Source organism: Petromyzon marinus, chromosome 46, assembly GCF_048934315.1.
Source record: "Petromyzon marinus isolate PM22_M1 ecotype Great Lakes invasive population chromosome 46, UKy_Petmar_22M1.pri1.0, whole genome shotgun sequence".
NCBI classification, from domain to species: domain Eukaryota; kingdom Metazoa; phylum Chordata; class Hyperoartia; order Petromyzontiformes; family Petromyzontidae; genus Petromyzon; species Petromyzon marinus.
This window is the reverse complement of record NC_133712.1, coordinates 9,095,169-9,117,499: the sequence shown is the minus strand read 5'-3', so window position 1 is coordinate 9,117,499 and position 22,331 is coordinate 9,095,169. Positions and strand designations below refer to the sequence as shown.

At 48.8% G+C, this 22,331-nt stretch overlaps 1 protein-coding gene across 4 annotated transcripts in view; it reads right to left on the bottom strand.

Moving 5' to 3' along the window:
• The window catches only part of LOC116952398 (semaphorin-3D-like), a 134,772-nt gene that overhangs the window by 62,350 nt on the left and 50,091 nt on the right, over nt 1-22,331 (bottom strand). For 2 of the 4 annotated variants that reach the window (XM_032971746.2, XM_076074163.1), the window contains exon 2: nt 2,028-2,207. In XM_032971746.2, the coding sequence (XP_032827637.2) occupies nt 2,028-2,181 (154 nt within the window). In that variant the 5' untranslated portion in view covers nt 2,182-2,207. Of the gene's footprint in view, nt 1-2,027; nt 2,208-3,489; nt 4,208-6,659; nt 6,763-22,331 lie in introns of those variants that run through there. The other 2 variants (XM_076074162.1, XM_076074161.1) reach the window with 2 other exon arrangements.

Below are 22,331 nucleotides of genomic sequence, written 5' to 3'. Positions count from 1 at the left end.
TTCCTGAGACCTGTTGGACTTTCATATCTCAGGAACTGCCGGTACATGGGGGGAGAGGGGGGGCAGTGGTTATCTCAATGTGCCATGAACCCGGCAATCTGAGTTCGATTCTCGGACACAGCGAACGGCCAACATTGGTGAGGGCATCGCACCCGGACCGACCCGGGGCATCCCCTAACCCCAACCTTCGCTGACCCAGCGTGCAGCGTGGTTACGTACTGACAAGTGTCTCCCCTGGCCGGCACACGCCACGGGAAAGCGCTTTGGAGGGAAGGGTCGGTGGATCACGCAGATTTGTGAAACTCTCAAAACTTTCCGGGATGTGAGGTGTACAGGTGATGGCAGTAGAGAAAATGTGTTTTTTTTTTGCGTGTCAAATCCATCTCTGCGGATCTTTGAGCGTTATTGCTTTGTATATAGGGGGGAGGGTTTTTTTCCGGCTACTCCAGTTCCCGCCTGCACGAAGAGACGCACTCGTGACAGCACGAGTTGGTAAATCACAAGCATCGGAAATTTGTCTAAAACCCTGCAAGGTGGCAGCAGCAGGACCCTCTGGAAAAATCGATTTGAGAACCAGTGCAACCCATTTCAGGATACATAAAAGGGAATTATTCGCATTGCACTTCTACAAGGACGGAGCAGTCTGAACGGTGGCCGAGAGTTTTCTCATCGTTCCGTTCGCTGCTTGCTGAGTGTACAACGACTCGTGGTTCGGCTATAATGTGGCCTGTCCGCTTGCGTGTCTTCGCAGAAATCCGTCCAGCGCGGAAACAACGGCAGTGCTTCTCGTAACCCCGCGACAGCTGGAAGCACTGTGCCTGGGGTTTACGTAACAAGTGCAAAGTGAAGTCTCCCACCGCCTTTCCCTCTGCGAGTTCATCTTAATGATTGGCTGCGGGAGACATGTAATCTGCAGTCGTGCGCGCGGGCGCGTGGGTTATTTTTTTGTTAAATCAAAATCATCGCGTGCCGTTTCTTGTCTCAGCACGCCGGGGCGGAGCCCCCTCCGGCTTCTGTTTTCTGTCGTGCTCTGTTACTCCGCCGCTATGGATGGGGGCGGCGGTGGCCACTTGAAACCCCCAATGTCGCTGCGCTGAATGAGGAGCAGCGCTTCAACAAACACATCAACACGCACGCTCGTTCCTGTGACCCGCGCATTGTGCAAGCGAGTTGTACGTTATTCCACGGGCATTGTGTAATCGCGCACGCACGCACACACGGACAGAGATCCCCTCCCCCCGTATAGCCTTAACAGACCGTTGAGGCAAGAGCTGTTAGCGAGCACCTACGAAGGCCGGCACGGCACACGAGCGGTTGGGTGGCCAGCACCACGCCCGGCAGCCTTTGCTTCCCCAGTGGCGATGTTTACACACCGCACCAGCTTCTCGTTCGAGGCTGAGTCGACCTAGGGGAGGCGCAGGACCGGTTCAGATATTCGTCACACGGTGTTGGCCGTGAGTTGGGAATCGAACTCGGGTCACCGGATCTCCACCGCCGCGACCACACGTGCACGCACGCGCCCCTTTCGTGACCAATGTCCCCCATCGTGTCAAGGGGCCGTCCAGGTATTTGCAAGCGCCAAGACTCCACGAGAGTCGAGCCTGAGACCCCGGAGTTGAAGGCGCTGGGACCACGACCACCGCTGCCACCGCTGCGGAGGCCTCACCACTAAGGCGGCATTCCCTGGGCCACTCGGCCCAGCCGAAAACACCGCACGGGAGGGAGATAAAGGAACGCAGACGGGACAGGGAGGGGACCGCAGATCGTGACTGAAGGAAGCCCTCCGTGCAGCCTTCGCGGAAAGAAAGGCCGCGTGAACAAATACAGAAAGCCACGAACGGGGGACCGAGCGTGGCGTCTCGCGTGTTGGGGCAAGACGAGCAAATAAATAAAAGAATGGCCCCGCTCGGCACGAAAAGTTGAATGATGTCCAGGGTGACGAGGTTAAACCGACTGCCGTCCCGCCTCCGCCCGCCGCACAGCTGTTAACGCAATACGGGGCCCGGGGGCTCGGCAGGCTGGCGTACCTTTGTAGGAGAGTTTGATTCGAGGGATGGGCGGCTTGAGGGAGCTTCCTCCGCCCAGCAGCAGCAGCAGGAGCAGCAGGAGGACGGGGAGCAGCAACGAGGCGTGAAGCGTCGGGCAGGACCTGGGCCCACAGCTCCGGCGAGGGGTGGCCATTGTGCGAGAGGCTTCACCTCCTTCGGCTGAGGGGACAAAACGTGCAACATCGTCGGCCGATTAGTTTTATTTTTTTTATTGTTTACCCGGCAGCTCTGCGATGCGTTTTAAAGTTGTGCCGGTGATGTTTCAGACTCCCCAGCTTGAGGTGCGAAACGTCGGACCTCACGCGGCACAAGCCGAAAGCGCTCGGGAGAGCTTCTTCAGCGCATCGTGTTCCTAACTTTTGCTCTGACTGTGCTACGTCTATCATGTCATAAAACAACAACAAAAATCCATTCGGATGTCTTGCAGGACGGTGCGAAATCAGTTCAACGTACATACATACATACAGAAGAGTGCGACCAGAAGTGGACATCACAGAACTACCACTGATATCCCTTCAAGCTACCGCCGGTCCGCACAGTAGAGGGCAACGCTTTTCTACCCGCTCAGGGGGGCGTCCGTCGCATGCGCAGTCAAACCCGACAATTTAAACGCTCGGAGCTGGATTTTAGCCAAAATTGAGTGCAGGAAGCAAATGTAGCGTGACGGGGTGTTCACGTGCGGTCACCGGTGACGGGACTGAGAGAATCCGGTTCGATCGCAGGCAGGCTGAAACCTGGATTCAGACCCAGGTTCTCAGAAGCGCCGGTCCGGTGCTTCTGACCCCGGAGTCACACGGTGGACCTCAATTTCTGTTCGCTTGTTATCGAATTATTATTCTTTTAAGACAACCATGGGCATTTGTAATCAGCAATACAATTCTCACATATCTTGCATGCCACGTGGCATTGGTAACCTCCAGCGAGTACCAAAGCAAAACTTTGTCCCACGCATCCTCGATAACATTTCGTAATCTAACTTTACTCGGGAGTGACTGCGTGTGTGACTTCGCCATCAGTTGCTGCTTAAGTCGCCCTCCTTCCACTAGGCCTCATCACCCACAGAGGGAAAACCTCGACACGAGGTCTCCCTTGGCCTGAAGAAGCCTTACGTACATCTGGAGCTATGCACTTTCAAATCATGTAGATTGAAAACCTAATTTCTTTAGAACCGACCTTCTTTGGTTCTTTCGGTAAAGTCACGTAGAATGAGAGCTTGTGTTGTGGCCGAAACGTCGTGAGAATTTTATTGTGTTATTTTATTTTATCAATGTATTATTTTATTCTCATTCTACGTGACTTTACCGAAAGAACCAAAGAAGATGAATCCTTGCAGTCACGAAAGCTTTAAATCGAAATTCTTTAGAACTGCTTTTTGTTTGTTGTCCTTCCCCCGCAAACGCGGTTGGCTACGTACGGTGCGAAAGAAGTTCAACATACATACACATGTATCAGGCGAATCTGATGGCAGACGAGGCTTCACGGACCGTGCTGTTGCTCTTACTGCTGCTGTACAGTCTCCTGCTGCCGCCGTGTCAGCTGCTGCTGCTGCATATTAGTTGCTGCTACACAAGCCTCCTGAGTCTGCATTAAAGTTGTTGGTAGCCAATCACAGTCTGCGTATATTAAATCTGCGCTCACCGGTAAGATTTGCCATCATCCTGTTACTCCTAATGCTACGTAGATTGGGTCGGGGAGGTGAGCCGAATTACGCCACGATTGGCGAAGATGACGCACGTGCAGACACACACCAGAATGAAATGAAAATAAACTATTAAAACAAAATTTGTTATCAGGTAAGGCACGCTGAGCTAGGTAGCTCTTTTTTTCCGAAGCGGCCTGGCTATCAACAAACGATAGCTCAACGAAGTGGCTCATCACGTGGGAATGTATAGCAGCCAAAATACTCGAAGCACGTGATGTTGATTCTAAATGTGGAGGGAAAAAACGGAGGACCCGGAGAGAAATCCACGCGAACTCCAAATATACACAGCAGGATTTAGGGTCGGGTTGGAAACCACGACCTCTTGCAGTTGACATCTCTGCACCGTAGCGCCTTAGATTATAATCCAACGTTGAACTTTTTTTCGCACCGTACGTAGCCAACCGTGCTAATCGGAAGTCAGCGCAACTGAAATAAACTTGGACACACTTCTCGGTGTTTGTTGTTTGTTTGATACCTCAAACACACCTCAAACACAGCACAATATTGGCTCCCGTGATAACAACAGAACAGCTGAGCGACTGCACACAAGGCGGAGGGAAGAAGGGGGGGGATGTTTATATACAGCACGTATGTTTGTTTTGCTTCGTTGCTGAAACATTCAGGGCGGCCCCCAAAAAAATAAGTTGACAGATTGCAGAGAGGGGCTGCTGGCCGGCTGTTTTTTTTTCTTGTTGGGGAAAATGAGCAGAATCAGGGGTGTTGGGGAGAGTGGTATTGTGGTAATGAGTGTGGATCGGTGAAGTAGTTAGTTGGGGGGGGGCGAATGTGGTTCTGGGCTGGTCATGGTTCAGACGAGAGAGTTTACCAGGGGTTAGCGCTACACTGCGCCACGATTCCCGCTCACGGCTAACGCCAATGACGATTATCTGAACCGGTCTTGGGCCTCCCCGAGGTCGACTCGGTCTCAGATGAGTCCCTGGTGAGATGTGTAAACGTCGCCACTCGGGAGACAAAGGCGGCCGGGCGTGGTGCTGGCCACCCATCCCCCTCGTGTGCCGTGCCGGCCTTTATAGGTGCTCGCTAACAGCACTTGCCCAAGCCTGTTCGGGGGATCTTTGTCTTAATTGTGGTAATGAGTATGGGGCGCCGAGGTGGTGGGGGTGAATGTGGTCCTGGGTGGGTACTTTGGCAGCAGTGGTCGCACTTAGGGCGAGAGGTCCACCAACTGTTTCCAGGAAGAAAAAAAGCCATTTTAACCGAGCTCCAAAAAAAAAATGTTTTGCGAGCCCAGCATGGGGTCACAGTGCTTTGAAACGTAACAGTTGCAGTCTTAAAAATATGGTTTTCCCCCTTTTTTCTGGCAACAAAACTGAAACCTTTTTACAAGGATTCATGTCTGCATTAACTACAATACCTGCAGTCAAAATGCAAGCAAAAAACATACTCCTTCTTGCTTCTTTCAGTAAAGTCACGTAGAAGGGAAGCAATAAAATTCTCACGATGTTTCGACTTCAACACAAGCAATCATCATCAGGTGTGAAAACCACAGCAAGATGAGCACCAATTGGGTCGAGGCTCAAAAGAAAGCCGTCCCTTGGTGTGGACCAATCAGTTTCAAGGACAATGCATCCTATATTATCATTGTATGTTTTTTGTTTGCATTTTGACTACAGGTATTGTGGTTAATGCAGACATGAATCCTTGTAAAAAGGTTTCAGTTTTGTTGCCAGAAAAAAGGGGAAAACCCCTACTATTACATTTTGGTACTGGCAAAGGAGGTCTAATGACGTTGCAGTCTTGACACATCTACAAAATAGGGTGAGCAAGTCAACGTGAGACGGCACGGTGTCTCCCCCCGCTCCGGTGACCAATCTGATGAAGGTATCTTCTGGAAGTGAGGAAGAAGAAGAAGCTCCCACCCAGCATGCGGAGCGAAACGTCGGACATTGCGCACAAACAAGGCACGCGGTACGGCCCACAGAGTCATCAGTGAGCTACGTAGCACGAAGGTAAAGATCCCCCTCTAGCTTTAAACTTTTTGTGGGAGTGCTGTTAGCGAGCACCTATGAAGGCCGGCACGGCACACGAGGGGGTGAGTGGCCAGAACCACGCCCGGCCGCCTTTGTCTCCTCAGTGGCGATGTTTACTACACACAGAACCAGGTACTCATTTGGGGCTGAGTCGACCTAAGGGAAGCCCAGGACCGGTTCAGATAATCGTCACCGGTGTTGGCGGCCGTGAGCGGGGAATCGAACTCGGTTCGCCAGGTTCGTAGTGCAGCGCACTAACCACAGTACCACCGCTCCCCACACAACTGTGAACACACACACGCAGTTGGGAGCTTGAATCTCTTCATCGGCCAGTGCATTTCAAGAGCCTTTGCAGAGAGATAATTTTTCTCGAAACAGCCTTTGTCTCCATTTTTAAGAGAAGAAGAGTATATCTTATTCATATTAAGAGTATATCTGTACGTGCAATTTCTTCACATCTGGCGAGCGCCGACGTGTTTCATTATAAGGAGTTTATTATCTTGGCGTTTTTCCCTGCACACCTGCCATAAGACCGTAGCCCAGCCTCTGAAATATTTGTATTATTATTATCGGGTTTTCAACTGCGAGGGGCAATGCAGCCAAACGCAGCAGTTCATTTTTTTTTCATTATTCCCAAGCTTTTTGGGTGTTTCACATCCAGCCATCCGCATCGACGATAATCACCGTAATGAGCACGGTAGCTCATGACCACGCCTTCTCAATCTCTATCCATCCGCCACGGAGCCCGTGTCTGATGTCGGCGTCGGGCGCCCACGATGGGCCAACGGTTATGCCGGTTCGCGGAATGGCCCCATCGGTTTAAAATTCACGCCGCCACCAACAATGAATGTCCACACCGAAAAATGTCAACTCATCGAAGACTCCTTTGTGTCTCTCTGCATACAAACTCGCACCCACCGATTGCACGTGTGCGAGTCGACACTGCCGAAAAAAAAACTGTGATTCTTTTTTGTTGTTGTTGTTGTTGCCAGGGCTCAGGGTCAACGCTTGAAACTTCGCGCAGCTTCTCCGCCCTGGTGGTGGGCTGCCGGCGCGCTTTGCTCGGCACGGCGTCCGACGTTTCGCTCCACGTGCCGGCAGCTTCTTCGGCTCCTGGACGGCGAAACGTCGGACATCACGCTGAGCTAAAGAGCACACCTGCGACAACACCCACGCAAGTCGTTGCGGCCGCACGTTCGCTCGTTCCAACAAGGGGAGCGGCTGAGTAAGAAAATATAACTATAAACTATTTTTTTATATTTTACCTGGTCAGGCTCACTGAGCGACGTAGAGTTTTTTTGGTTTTTTTCCAGAAGTGACTTGGCCACAAATCATAGGTCAACGAAAGTGGGCTTATCGTGTGGAAATGTATTTCAGCCAAATACTCTAAATGCATATTGATTCTAAATGTGGTGGGAAAAAACCGGAGGACCCGCAGAAAAATCCACGCAGTCACCGAGACAGAGACACCACAAACTCCAAATATACAGCAGCAGCAGGCGTCAGGTTCGAGATCGAACCCACGACCTCCTGTATACCAGGCGAGGTCGTTAACATCTCATAGCCACCGTGATGATGAGAGAGAGAGAGACGCAAACCCAAAATATACAGCAGCAGGCGTCAGGGTCGGGATCGAACCCACGACCTCCTGTATACCAGGCGAGGTAGTTAACATCTCCTAGCCACCGTGATGATGATGAGAGAGAGAGACACGCAAACCCCAAATATACAGCAGCAGGCGTCAGGTTCGAGATCGAACCCACGACCTCCTGTATACCAGGCGAAGTCGTTAACATCTCATAGCCACTGTGGCACAACTATGAAAAACGGAGCTCATAGTTGCCACAGCTTTGAGTGCTACTTTCCCATCAAACACTTAAACATTCACGTGCCAAATCTGCACAAGCACACTCTCATTATAATTCCTTTCTGAAACTGCTCACGTGTTAATAATCAGACGCCAAACTACGACTCCTCATCCTCAAATTGGTGTAGTTGTAAGTAGGGCACAGACACACATTTAATATAATGACGAGCTTCATGATGCCCACGAGAGTGACACAGTAATGCCTGCAATATAAAATAATTGCTCTGCATACCCCCCAGTTACCAGCTCGCGAAGTAGGGCCATTGCCCCAAAAGATCGGTCCACTCTAGAGGAAAAGGTGAGGTGGAGGCGCAGCCCTGCAACCGCTCGCTCACGCCAACTGCTGGCGGAAGGGCCTCTACTCGAGGGAGCTCCGGAGAGCCTCTCTCGAGGGTTACTTTGGCCTACTCCTCCACGCCACGACCTGCCTACTCCTCCACGCCGCGACCTGCCCACTCCTCCACGCCACGACCTGTCTACTCCTCCACGCCACGACCTGCCTGCTCCTCCACGCCACGACCTGCCTACTCCTCCACGTCACGACCTGTCTACTCCTCCACGCCACGACCTGCCTGCTCCTCCACGCCACGACCTGCCTGCTCCTTCACGCCACGACCTGCCTGCTCCTCCACACTGCGACCTGTCTACTCCTCCACGCCACGACCTGCCTGCTCCTCCACGCCACGACCTGCCTGCTCCTCCACGTCACGACCTGCCTACTCCTCCACGCCACGACCTGCCTACTCCTTCACGCCACGACCTGTCTGCTCCTCCACACCACGACCTGTCTGCTCCTCCACGCCACGACCTGCCTGCTCCTCCACACTGCGACCTGTCTACTCCTCCACGCTACGACCTGTCTACTCCTCCACACTGCGACCTGTCTACTCCTCCACGCCACGACCTGCCTGCTCCTCCACGCCACGACCTGCCTGCTCCTCCACGTCACGACCTGCCTACTCCTCCACGCCACGACCTGCCTACTCCTTCACGCCACGACCTGTCTGCTCCTCCACACCACGACCTGTCTGCTCCTCCACGCCACGACCTGTCTGCTCCTCCACGCCACGACCTGCCTGCTCCTTCACGTCACGACCTGTCTACTCCTTCACGCCACGACCTGCCTGCTCCTCCACACCACGACCTGTCTGCTCCTCCACACCACGACCTGTCTGCTCCTCCATGCCACGACCTGCCTACTCCTCCACGCCACGACCTGCCTGCTCCTCCACGCCACGACCTGCCTGCTCCTCCACGTCACGACCTGTCTGCTCCTTCACGCCACGACCTGCCTGCTCCTCCACGTCACGACCTGCCTACTCCTCCACGCCACGACCTGCCTACTCCTTCACGCCACGACCTGCCTGCTCCTCCACGCCACGACCTGCCTGCTCCTCCACGCCACGACCTGTCTGCTCCTCCACGCCACGACCTGCCTGCTCCTCCACACCACGACCTGTCTGCTCCTCCACACCACGACCTGTCTGCTCCTCCACGCCACGACCTGCCTGCTCCTCCACGCCACGACCTGCCTGCTCCTCCACGCCACGACCTGCCTGCTCCTCCACACTGCGACCTGTCTACTCCTCCACGCTACGACCTGTCTACTCCTCCACACTGCGACCTGTCTACTCCTCCACGCCACGACCTGCCTGCTCCTCCACGCCACGACCTGCCTGCTCCTCCACGTCACGACCTGCCTACTCCTTCACGCCACGACCTGCCTGCTCCTCCACGCCACGACCTGCCTACTCCTTCACGCCACGACCTGTCTGCTCCTCCACACCACGACCTGTCTGCTCCTCCACGCCACGACCTGCCTGCTCCTTCACGTCACGACCTGTCTACTCCTCCACGCCACGACCTGCCTGCTCCTCCACACCACGACCTGTCTGCTCCTCCACACCACGACCTGCCTACTCCTCCACGCCACGACCTGCCTGCTCCTCCACGCCACGACCTGCCTGCTCCTCCATGCCACGACCTGCCTGCTCCTCCACGCCACGACCTGCCCACTCCTCCACGCCACGACCTGCCTACTCCTTCACGCCACGACCTGCCTACTCCTCCACGCCACGACCTGCCTGCTCCTCCACGCCACGACCTGCCTGCTCCTCCACGCCACGACCTGTCTACTCCTCCACGCCACGACCTGCCGGTCGATGGACTGTTTCCGCTTTGATCCGTTTGGGCCTCTCCCAAGACATCTGGGCCAACGTGGAAGAGCAGGCCAAAGTAACCCTCTAGAGCGGTGGTTCTTCACCTTTACTGCAGCCTGCACCCCTTTGGTTCTCGATCATATTAAAAAAAAAATGTTAACAGATACATGGGTTTGATGAAACAATGCAGTTGTACTCACCTGCCCGTGCTTTATTTGTGTTTTCGATTATTTACCTTCTAAATAAAACCTGACCATGTCTCGCACCCCCAGAAAGGGCATCTCACACCCCCAGCGGGTGTGTGTACTCCAGATTAAGACCCTCTACTTTCGATAAATATCCTCGTGGGTCTCTTGTGTGGAGGAGGAAAGCTAAGCACCTGGAGAAAACCTTCTCCGGGCAAGGAGATAATGATCCGCTGTGCTACACACAGGTCCGCTGTGATGGACATCCTCTTTAGTTGTGGTTGCATTAAGATGCAATATGGATCCAAACTGCATTGTATCGTACAAGCAATGTATTTCAAGGGCGCAGGTGACGCGGTGGTAACACTCGTGCCCCGCAGCAAGAAATAGCTGGGTTCGATTCCTGACTCGAGTGTCTTTCTGCGTGGAGTTTGTCATGGTTCTACCTCCGTTCTGCAATGGGGTTCCTCCAGGCTCTCCGGTTCCCTCTCATGCACTGAAACAACAACAACAACCGCCTTTCGCCACTAAGTGGTGGTGACGTCACCACGACGCTTGTGCCAGGCTATGTGCACCCTGAGGCCACGTGAAGTGTCGAACGCCCGCTGGCAGGAGGTCACGGGGCAGACCCAAGTGCCACGGGTCGACTGACTGAGATGACTGGCTGATGCACCACCTGTGCCCCCTACTGTGCCAACCTGCTGTGCTTTAGCCACCCGGCGCTCCGCTCGTTGTTGTGAGCGTCGCTCCTCCGCCCTCTGTTGTTGTTGGAGGGCGACTACCTACAACTGCCCAGTAGCATCCTTCACGAGCCTCCTCCACAGAGGCCGATCTTGACACCGCTGGTACCAGTCATCGGCAAGTCCACTCAGCTCCAGGTCCTCCTGTACCACATCAATCCATCTCTTCTCTAGCCCGTGCCGCGCCCACTTAGCCCCCTCAATCCGGCCGAACAAAAGCTGTTTCGGCATGCGTTGGCTGGGCATGCGGGCTACATGACCCAGCCATCGCAGCCTTGCCCGCCGGAGGAGCTCACCGATGGGACCTTTCCCAGATCTTTCAAGGATTTGTGAGCTCCTCACACAATCCAGTCTGGTTAAACCCAGGATGGATCGTAGGCAGGCCAGCCTAAATGTTTCTAACCGGCGAAGATGTTCCATTAGGGGGGTCCACGTTTCGCAAGCGTAGAGAAGGGAGGGAATGACCGTGGCCGAGAAGACCTGAAGCTTAGTGCGGAGCGACAGACCAGGTAGCTTCCACACAGCGTTACGCAACCGATGAAAAGATATTGCCGCTCGACTGATTCGGAGTGAGACCTCTGCTGTTAAACTGGAGCCAGTCATAAGCACACTGCCCAGGTATGGGAAACTCTCCTCTCTCTCCACAACTGCCCCATCACCGATTGGGAGATGTGGGGGCACTAAACACACACACACACATGCTGGAAAATTATCTCCAAGTTACTCAATTGGGATTACTCGCGGCAGCAACATCGCTTCGTTATGTGAGGAGCTTAGCAGGGCCCTCCTGAAATATAATCCTGATACATCGTGAGACTTTCCTCGTTAGACGGGCCCAATATATACACACAAATATATTGTACAATCTTGGCTGCCTAATTGCCTCTTGGAAACGAGTTTCCATCCTAATAGCTGCACCTGAAATGATCGCTTGGAAAACAGAGGTTGCTTTTGCATCGTAATGCCAATTTCACCAGAGCACACGTCCAATAACCACGGAGTTGGGCTCTATTAGGGATATACAGCGACACCAAGTCCTCCCCATAACACAATATGATGACGGTAATGATAACAATAATTACTTACAGAGCCTTTCAGCGGTCAATCCAGAGTTGGACAAAGGCCTCCCCATGGCATGCCAAGTCAGCGGGTTTCTTTGGCCATGCTTCGCCATGTCGGTCAATGCAGTTGTGTTGAGGGGTCGGGGTATCCACAGGGACCACGAGGGATATTGCTCACGACTGACCTTAGTCAGGGTGAGGAATCAAACCCAGACCGTCGGGTTCTCATCCTTGCAGCACGCTAACTACCACTGCACTACTGCTCCCTCCTCCATTGCAAAAATTGAAGGAAATTGATTTTTTTGTCAGGGCCCAATTACGTTTAGCAGGCCACACGCAATAGCAAACGACAAGGCCAGTGAATGTTCAAATACTTCCCTTTATATTCGGGGCAAAGCTACCTCAGCCTGGGGCTTCCATCTCAAGGGACTGAAACAGTTTCTAATGCAGCACTAATTAGTTGAATTAGTTTGGCTCGACTATATGAAACAATATATATCGTTTGGTTTCAGGCAGCTGCGATGTTGATTGAGTGAACGCGAATCGGACATGTGACTATTTGGCCAAATGTACACAAGCAGAAATCCCGCTTGCTAATTTCGGCACAAATTTGTATTCCCTGCCGGGGAAACGCGGGGATTACCGTCGTCAGGCCGCGAGAGAACTATTACCAAGTCCCCTTTATGCCCTCGACTCTTTTTTTTCCTCCGGGACATCGCTTACGTCGTAATAGAATTTATTAACGAAAAAAGTCCGACGTTTTTTTTCTCGGCGCCTTTCCGAGACAAATACTCGAACACGATTCGATTTCGCTCAGAATCCGACCGCTCTTATTTTGTTGAAATATCGCGACCGTTTATTGTGGCGGGGGCAAAGTTATTCGCAATTCGACACTTCTCAAAATGTTTACGCAGAATATGACAAAAACGCTGCATGATATGCACACACACAGAGTGTTCACACACACAGAGTGTTCACACACACACAGAGTGTTCACACACACAGAGTGTTCACACACAGAGTGTTCGCACACACACACACAGAGTGTTCACACACAGAGAGAGAGTTCACACACACACAGTGTTCACACACAGAGTGTTCGCACACACACACAGAGTGTTCGCACACACAAACACACAGAGTGTTCACACACAGAGTGTTCACACACACACAGTGTTCACACACACACTCAGTGTTCACACACACAGTGTTCGCACACACACACACACACAGAGTGTTCACACACACAGAGTGTTCACACACAGAGTGTTCGCACACACACACACAGAGTGTTCGCACACACACACACACAGAGTGTTCACACACACAGTGTTCACACACACAGAGTGTTCACACACACACACAGAGTGTTCACCCACACACACAGAGTGTTCACACACACACAGAGTGTTCACACACACACACAGTGTTCACACACAGTGTTCACACACACACAGAGTGTTCACACACACACAGAGTGTTCACACACACACAGTGTTCACACACAGTGTTCACACACACACAGTGTTCACACACACACAGTGTTCACACACAGTGTTCACACACACACACACACAGTGTTCACACACACACACAGAGTGTTCACACACACACACAGTGTTCACACACAGAGTGTTCACACACACACAGTGTTCACACACACACAGTGTTCACACACAGTGTTCACACACACAGAGTGTTCACACACACACAGAGTGTTCACACACAGAGTGTTCACACACACACACAGTGTTCACACACACAGAGTGTTCACACACACACAGTGTTCACACACACACAGTGTTCACACACAGAGTGTTCACACACACACAGAGTGTTCACACACACACAGAGTGTTCACACACACAGAGTGTTCACACACACACAGTGTTCACACACACACAGAGAGTGTTCGCACTCTACAACGCACGCGCCAGACTCTTTTACCATTTTCGTTTTCATACCTTATTTGAAATATGTTCTTTAATCATAATCCTCACTTTAGTTCCATATTTGAAAGATAATTTAGTTAAATACTCGACATTATGTGATTCGTTGCTATTGCTTTTCTTAATTATCTATTTATTTTTGTTTAAAAGTTTCTGGCGATCTGTTACGTTTGCTATGTTTTACAAAGGAACCGATGCTTTTGTTGATGAAACCCGATTCAAGAGCTTCTTAGGTCACAGGGTACTTCAAAATAAACTGAAAGTAAACTGAAGACGAGTGGTGCCAGTCGAGGTTTTGAGGGAATTGGGAAACTGTAACTTGGATGGACCAAAAATCACACCTGGGATTCGTCTTTTTAAATCCTCTGATTAATAATTTAAAACATAAAATGCAAACACAACTCGCAACCACGTGTCACTCACACTGGCTTATAACAGAAAGAAAAAAACCATGAGATTGACGTTTCACGCAATGGCCCTTCTTCAGAGCGGCTAGAGAGAGAGATCGACTGACTTACAGTGCAAGAGTGCATGGGGTTGCCTTGGTTTTGAAATTCACGATGCCACTCTCCCTGAAATACGTTAACGTATGTTGCTTTATATAGTGTCAGTGGCTTGTAGGATTGTATTTATACAAAATTAATGATGAAAAAAAGAATTTCACGATATTGATTATCGCAATATCAGTTTCACTTAAATTTGGCATTACATTTGGCATTAACTAACATTCTGGATATGTGCCTTGCTGTACTTCCAACTACACACAAAGATTGCTTAAAAATTAGTCAGCTGCAGTTCACGCTCATCATAAGCCTTGCCAGTGTGTTTCAAGCCATCGCAACTTTCCAACCTAAAACGCCAGTTTAAAGCGCGCTTGCTGTCAGAAATGCATGGCGTCACATATATAACAATATATGATCACTTTATCCAGAAATAGTTTTAAAAAGCACTGATTCAATGAGTGATAGGTATGTATTTACCAATATAACTTTAATTTGGTCCAATATAACTATTGTTATTGCATTCAAATTTTCTACAGGAAATACAAAAACAAATATGAGACAAAATAGCAACAGTAATCCCGATAGGACAATATCATACTCAACTGACGGTTATCGTGGTTCTTATAGCGTACAACGTATCGTATCGCCCTGTAGTGGAAACTCTACCGTGTCTAGTAAATGATAAGCAAGAGCCCTATTGTGTCTTTTCTATTATACCATCATCCGCTGCTGAATGAAGGCCTCCCCACGATTTTTCGATGTAATAATCCACCCGGCACCTGCCACTCCCTCATTATCCTTTGGCCATCGGCCGTGATCGAGTCCAGCATTGCTTTGCGTCCTGCGCCCCCCACCCCCCAAGTCAAATTCCCAAATCCACGCCTCCGTGCCTCCCTGCGTCTCTCAGCGTTAATCCGCGTCCGCATCTCTCCGCGGTGTTCATGTTTCTCTTGGAGATGAATTTGGGCTTGGGGCTTGCGGGGGAGCGGTTTCTCCCCGATCAAGTCTTGACTGTAAGCGTGAAAAATAAAACCAAGATGTAAAACGTGGTTTTTAAACTAAATAACAAAAAAAGACTTCGCCGTTTAAAAAAAAAATGTAACAATTGGTACAATTGTAAAGGGCACAGAATTGCAGGAACTCCGGTTCATTTCACGCATAATCGAATGCTAATGGTCTGCAGTCAGGTAGGATTTCCACGAAGAAACCGCTCATTTAACAATGAACATGGCCCAGTAATTTGGATTCGTTTTTTTTTTGTAATGGCCATTGTGCAGTTTTACATTCACATTTAACAACAACAAAAAGCGCCTTCACGGTCGTCAATATCACTGTGGCCGTTAAAGAAAAAAGTCTATTGAATGTGACTTTTGGCACAATTACCCTTTCTTAATTTGCACACAGAGGCGCCAGAGACATGGAGTAACTTAGGGTTTGAGACTATCTAACACTACAGGGCTTGTGATGAAAATTAATTTCTCAAATATTTCCTGATGACCATTTTTTTTAAACAGCCACGTGACTAGTCCCACTATTAGTAGCTATTGAGTAACAGACCTTCAATAGTCAACAAGTATGACTATATATACCAATTTATAATGAAAGTCAAATCATATTCACATTTGCTCATTTAAACTCGAGCTTGAATCACTGGAGTTGTGTTTGTCTTACTGTCTCAGACAGTTCACAATCAAGGTTTGTGGGTTAGATCGTGTAAGTATGGGGCCGTCCATAAATGACGTCACGCGATTTTGGACGATTTTTGACACCCCCCCCCCCATCGTCACACGGCGTCACAAAAAGTCAGACCCCTCCTCAAATATGACGTCACAAAGCTCTGCCCCCCCCCAAAAATAGAACATGCTTCAAATCGCTTTAAAACTATTGTCATTGTAGTGCGTATTTAATGTGGCGCTGCACTCTGATGTTGTAGGAGAAAACATTAAAAAGTATATTTAATTAAGTAGAACGTGTTGTCTATATTTATTTAAAGTTGCGCATTTTGATGTGACGTCACACATGTCTGACCCCCCCTATGTGCGTGACGTCACTTATGGACGGCCCCTATAAATGTGTCGTAACCCTCCACCACCCGGCATAGCCAGTAAGGTTTGCCACGTAAACAACGCGCCAGTTAGTTACTAGTATAGTGTATAGTGTAGTGTATAGCGTAGTATACTACTTCAGCCCACCGGTGTGTTGGACAGTAAATCACAACATTTAATCGGTGCGTTGTTTACGTGACAAACCTTACTTCCTGTGTCGGGTGGTGGAGGGTTACGACACAACATTTATAAATAACACGATCTAACCCAAAAACCTTTATTATGAATAATATTGGTCGCGAAAGCCTATCACGTGTTAAACTGTATAAGATGTCTACTCAATGTATACTAATATAAAACTTGTGGTGCATTAACTCTAAACTTTGATCAACTTCTTTTGCTAAATGTCCCAGTTTTCCCAGTGCAGTGCGATCCCTGCTATTAAAAAAAATGCCATTGATTGAAACGTCAGCCTTCAACATTTTTTTGCTATTATAAAGCATGTTAATAACAAATGTAGCGCATTTAGATATATATGTATACAATGCAAATGTTTTGTTTTACAGACGGCCGTAATAATTGAATTCGTATCATAAAATGATCCTGAGGTAAAAATTCATTTGGGGAAAAGAAATAAAAATCACATAAATAATTACATTACTCTTTGGTTATTTCGGTAAAATAAAACAATTATATTCCACAGCCCTTTGTCAATCTCCTTCTGTGTGAAGGCCTCTCTGTGCTGTCGGTCATGGGGGGGGGGGGGTTATTGGCCATACTTCACCAGGCTGGTCAATGTAGATTTGTGAAGAAAGGGGTCCAGTCAAGCAGGCATCACTTCACCACCTATGTTAATAGCCGTGGTCAGGAATCCAACTCAGGTCACCAGACTCGCAATGTAAGTTGCACAACACCACTCGATCAGCGTCAGATGAAGTGGATGTCAGCGCACATTTCAGAGAAAAAAAAAATTTAATCGTGAAAAAAAAAACACGTACTTAAAAAATAGTAACAGATGCGGCCGAGCCTGTGTGTACCTTTAATATCCTGTTCTCAAACTTTTTTGACCCAGCCCTGTGTAAACACAGCGCCCTGTATGCATTACAATGAAAACAAGCAAGCTCCCGTCGTTACGTCTCGCGCAGGAGAGGGCTCGCGGACAGCAGCAGCAGAGGTAATAATAACGCGACGTGGACGGCACGAGGTGGGTGCTGGTGAAAGTTGTTTCTGGGGCCACACGGCACGGGGTCTCCCCCCCCACCACCTACCCCTACTGGGACTTGCCAGTGAAGGAGTCCCACAAAGGAGCCTTGGCACGGAGCCCAGATGGTGCCGGGCTCGTCAGCAGCATCAGTTAGCCCAATTCTCCTCTCTCTCTCTCTCACACACACACACGCGTTCGCTCCCCACCCCAACTCTCTCTCTCTCGATCTCTCACGCTAACGTTGCACGTGCAAGCCCTCTCTCACTTTGCAAAGCTGCACTGGCTGTCCTTAAATTCCTCACACCTGTACCACCTTTTACGAATGTTTGTTGTGCGTGCGGCTGTATGTGCGAGCGGTTAGCGCGCTACACTACGAACCTGTCGACCCGGGTTCGATTCCCGCTCACGGCCAACACCCGTGACGATTATTTGAAGTGGTCCTGGGACCTCCCCTAGGTCGACTCAGCCTCAAATGAGTACCTGGTGCGGTGTGGTCGGGTTTGGTTGTTGGCCACCCAAAACCTCGTGTGCCATGCCCCTCTTCCTAGAAGTTGTCCATAACATAGTTTCATTTCTTTCGGCTAGATCACGTAAATATAAATGTGTCGTTAAACCCGCCACCACTTGACACGGGCAATGAGTAAGGTTTGTTACGTGAGCAAAACGACACATTTATATTCACGCAATCTAACCCACATCACCCTCTAGTATGGATAATGTTGGTCGCGACAGCCTACGTGTTCAACTTCCTTGATGTTACTCGCTAACAACACAGTACGTGATATAATAATAATAAATCACTGCCATGTGTCAATAACAGCTGTGTTGTTCCGTTGGTCATTGCAACTTGTTAAAGAACCGGTTCATATATCACTCACCAGTTCATGTTCACCGTGACCGGGGATAGACCTAGGCTTGCTGGGTTCATCGCACAGTGCGCTAACCACTGTGCCACCACTCCACCCCAATGTGTACATGTGCAATTGCATGCACGTGCATATGTGCATATGTCTAGAATTTACTATGCATATACGTGATTATTATGCATGTGATTTTTTAACGCATGTATGGTTATATTCGTGTTTGATGAACATGTTTTCGCATATCTATTCTTACGTGGTGTGCAAGTTTCCCCTTGCAGCTAGTGTATGATGTGCACGCACACACGTATTGCTTGTATATGCGTGCGTGGGCATGAGCAAACCCGTGAGCATATTGCCTTGCACGTAGTCACTTTTTTTCCCAGCGTCAGCGTACGTGTGTATTATTATTAATAATTTACGATGACGGGATTGTGCTGACCCATTGGGCCCTGAGAACAGCTACCAAATCACGCAACAACTTAAGCCGTGACTCACAGCTGTCTGCTCGTGTTCCTGCAGGGAGAGAGAGAGCAAACTGTGAGCGCTGATGGGAGACAGCGTCTCGGGCCTGCTGTGGATTCATCAGTCGGGTACGATGAAACACCTCATTGAGTTTAAGAGGTTTCAATTGTGTTGTTTATTTAACCCATTATGCACTTTACAATAACGTTATATATTTATGTATGCACTCCAAACTAGCATTCGCGTGCACATCAGAATACCGTTGAGTAGGGGTGGAATGATTTACCCCCCTCCCCGCCGCCCCCACACATCCCATCGACTCTGTGGGGCTTCGTGTGCAGGCGGTGCAACTGCGCCAAGGCTCACGAGTCGGTAGGGGCCCAGTGGCTGGCGCTCTGAAGAGGCATTGGAAGGAGGGGCCCCATTTTAGAATCAGAATATACATTTTATACTGGAGGAATCCGATGAGCTATGAAGCTCTTTTTTGTCACAGATCTCATTCCTTGCACCCAGGGTCCCCAGGTCCCATAAACTTGGGAAATAGTTGCGATTGAGAAATGCGATGAAAGAGTCAATGACTAAATACATGTTGTTGTTATTGTTGTTGTTTTTTTTTTACATTGCGGTGAATTGTAGCGCCTCAAGTGGCTGCAGTGGTGATATGAACCCATTACGTACCACATGTATGATTTGAAAATAAATAACAACCATTCTTACAAACACAAGTCCATGCATGTGTCATTAATGTCATTGATATCAATCGATGACTTGATGCATTGTCAAACCTCAAGGATCAAATGATGTAACAGGTTAAATTTTGATTTAAAGCTTTCGTGACTGCAGTGATTCATATTCTTGGTTCTTTCGGTAAAGTCGCGTTGAAGGGAAAGCAATATGACTTTACCGAAAGAACCAAGAATATGTAAAAGCTTTTTAAACACGACCAATATAATCCGTTATCTAGGTTTTTTTTCGGTTAGATCGCATAAATATAAATTCGTCGTTAAACCCACCACCACCCGCCACAGCCAATTAGTAATGTCCGTCACGTAAACAGGACATTCCAATCCGTTACGAGTACAGCACGCCGGTGTGTTGGACAGTAAACCAACCTGATATACAATCCGAGTACCGTGACGTTTCACCGGTAATGACAACAACCAGCATCATCAGGCAGAGCTGGTGGAGAAATCCTCCTCCTGTTTCGCTCTTAAATACACGTGGGGTAAATGTGATGACGTCACTGGGAGGCAAAGAGTCTCTCCTCAATTGGGTCAGCGTTCGTTTATGCTTTCAGCACTGAGCCAGCGGTGCTAATTCCACATTACTATGGTGGAGGCCAGTCAGACTACGATTATAAAACATGAAGCGAATGTGGGTGTTTAGAATGTTGTTTAAGTCACTTGTACACAAAAGTTGTTCTTCAGATAACGAATGCAAAAATATAGAGAACATAAACACCACGAAAAGATGAATAATAAATCAAATGTTACCTAATATGAAAACTAAACAGCTAATGAAAGATAATTAATCGTGTCCAGCGTGTTATATTTGATTTACAAGCTTTATGTCTTAAATCTAAATATATAATTATGCTAATTTGTGAATACTCACACGTGCTTCTGTTAAACACAAGATGTAAAATAACGTATACATCAACAGATTAACATCGATGCTTAAGAATTTTGCGTGGAAGAATAGACATTTTAAAAAAGCATATATAGTGAGGGAAAAAAAATATTTGACCCCCTGCTGATTTGTACGTTTGCCCACTGACAAAGAAATGATCAGTCTATAATTTTAATGGTAGGTTTATTTGAACAGTGAGAGACAGAATAACAACAAGAAAATCCAGAAAAACGCATGTCAAAAATGCTATAAATTGATTTGCAATTTAATGAGGGAAATAAATATTTGACTCCCTCTCAATCAGAAAGATTTCTGGCTCCCAGGTGTCTTTTATACAGGTAACGAGCTGAGATTAGGAGCACACTCTTAAAGGGAGTGCTGCTAATCTCAGCTTGTTACCTGTATAAAAAGCACCTGTCCACAGAAGCAATCAATCAATCAGATTCCAAACTCTCCACCATGGCCAAGACCAAAGAGCTCTCCAAGGATGTCAGGGACAAGATTGTAGACCTACACAAGGCTGGAATGGGCTACAAGACCATTGCCAAGCAGCTTGGTGAGAAGGTGACAACAGTTGGTGTGATTATTCGCAAATGGAAGAAACACAAAAGAACTGTCAATCTCCCTCGGCCTGGGGCTCCATGCAAGATCTCACCTCGTGGAGTTGCAATGATCATGAGAACGGTGAGGAATCAGCTCAGAACTACACGGGAGGATCTTGTCAATGATCTCAAGGCAGCTGGGACCATAGTCACCAAGAAAACAATTGGTAACACTACGCCGTGAAGGACTGAAATCCTGCAGCGCCCGCAAGGTCCCCCTGCTCAAGAACGCACATATACATGCCCGTCTGAAGTTTGCCAATGAACATCTGAATGATTCAGAGGACAACTGGGTGAAAGCGTTGTGGTCAGATGAGACCAAAATGGAGCTCTTTGGCATCAACTCAACTCGCCGTGTTTGTAGGAGGAATGATGCCTATGACCCCAAGAACACCATCCCCACCGTCAAACATGGAGGTGGAAACATTATGCTTTGGGGGTGTTTTTCTGCTAAGGGGACAGGACAACTTCACCGCATCAAAGGGACGATGGACGGGGCCATGCATCGTCAAATCTTGGGTGAGAACCTCCTTTCCTCAGCCAGGGCATTGAAAATGGGTCGTGGATGGGTATTCCAGCATGACAATGACCCAAAACACACGGCCAAGGCAACAAAGGAGTGGCTCAAGAAGAAGCACATCAAGGTCCTGGAGTGGCCTAGCCAGTCTCCAGACCTTAATCCCATAAAAAAAATCTGTGGAGGGATCTGAAGGTTCGAGTTGCCAAACGTCAGCCTCGAAACCTTAATGACTTGGAGAAGATCTGCAAAGAGGAGTGGGACAAAATCCCTCCTGAGATGTGTGCAAACCTGGTGGCCAACTACAAGAAACGTCTGACTTCTGTGATTACCAACAAGGGTTTTTCCACCAAGTACTAAGGTCATGTTTTGCAGAGGGGTCAAATACTTATTTCCCTCATTAAAATACAAATCAATTTATAACATTTTTGACATGCGTTCTTCTGGATTTTGTTGTTATTATTCTGTCTCTCACTGTTCAAATAAACCTACCATTAAAATTATAGACCGATCATTTCTTTGTCAGTGGGCAAACGTACATAATCAGCAGGGGATCAAATACTTTTTTCCCTCACTGTACATGTACATCTCGTATGTCATAGGCTCATGTGACCACTAAATCCAATTGCGGAGCCCCACAGTCATGAAGAATCTGAACAAACCAACCCATTCTTGAAACGGAATTGCGACCCCAAATAGCGTAAATTCGTCCCAAATCGCCTACACGCGTTTCTGTATCCACGCACAGCTGATACATTTAACACGATACGTACAAAGCACATTTTACGTATGCACTTTAGCAAA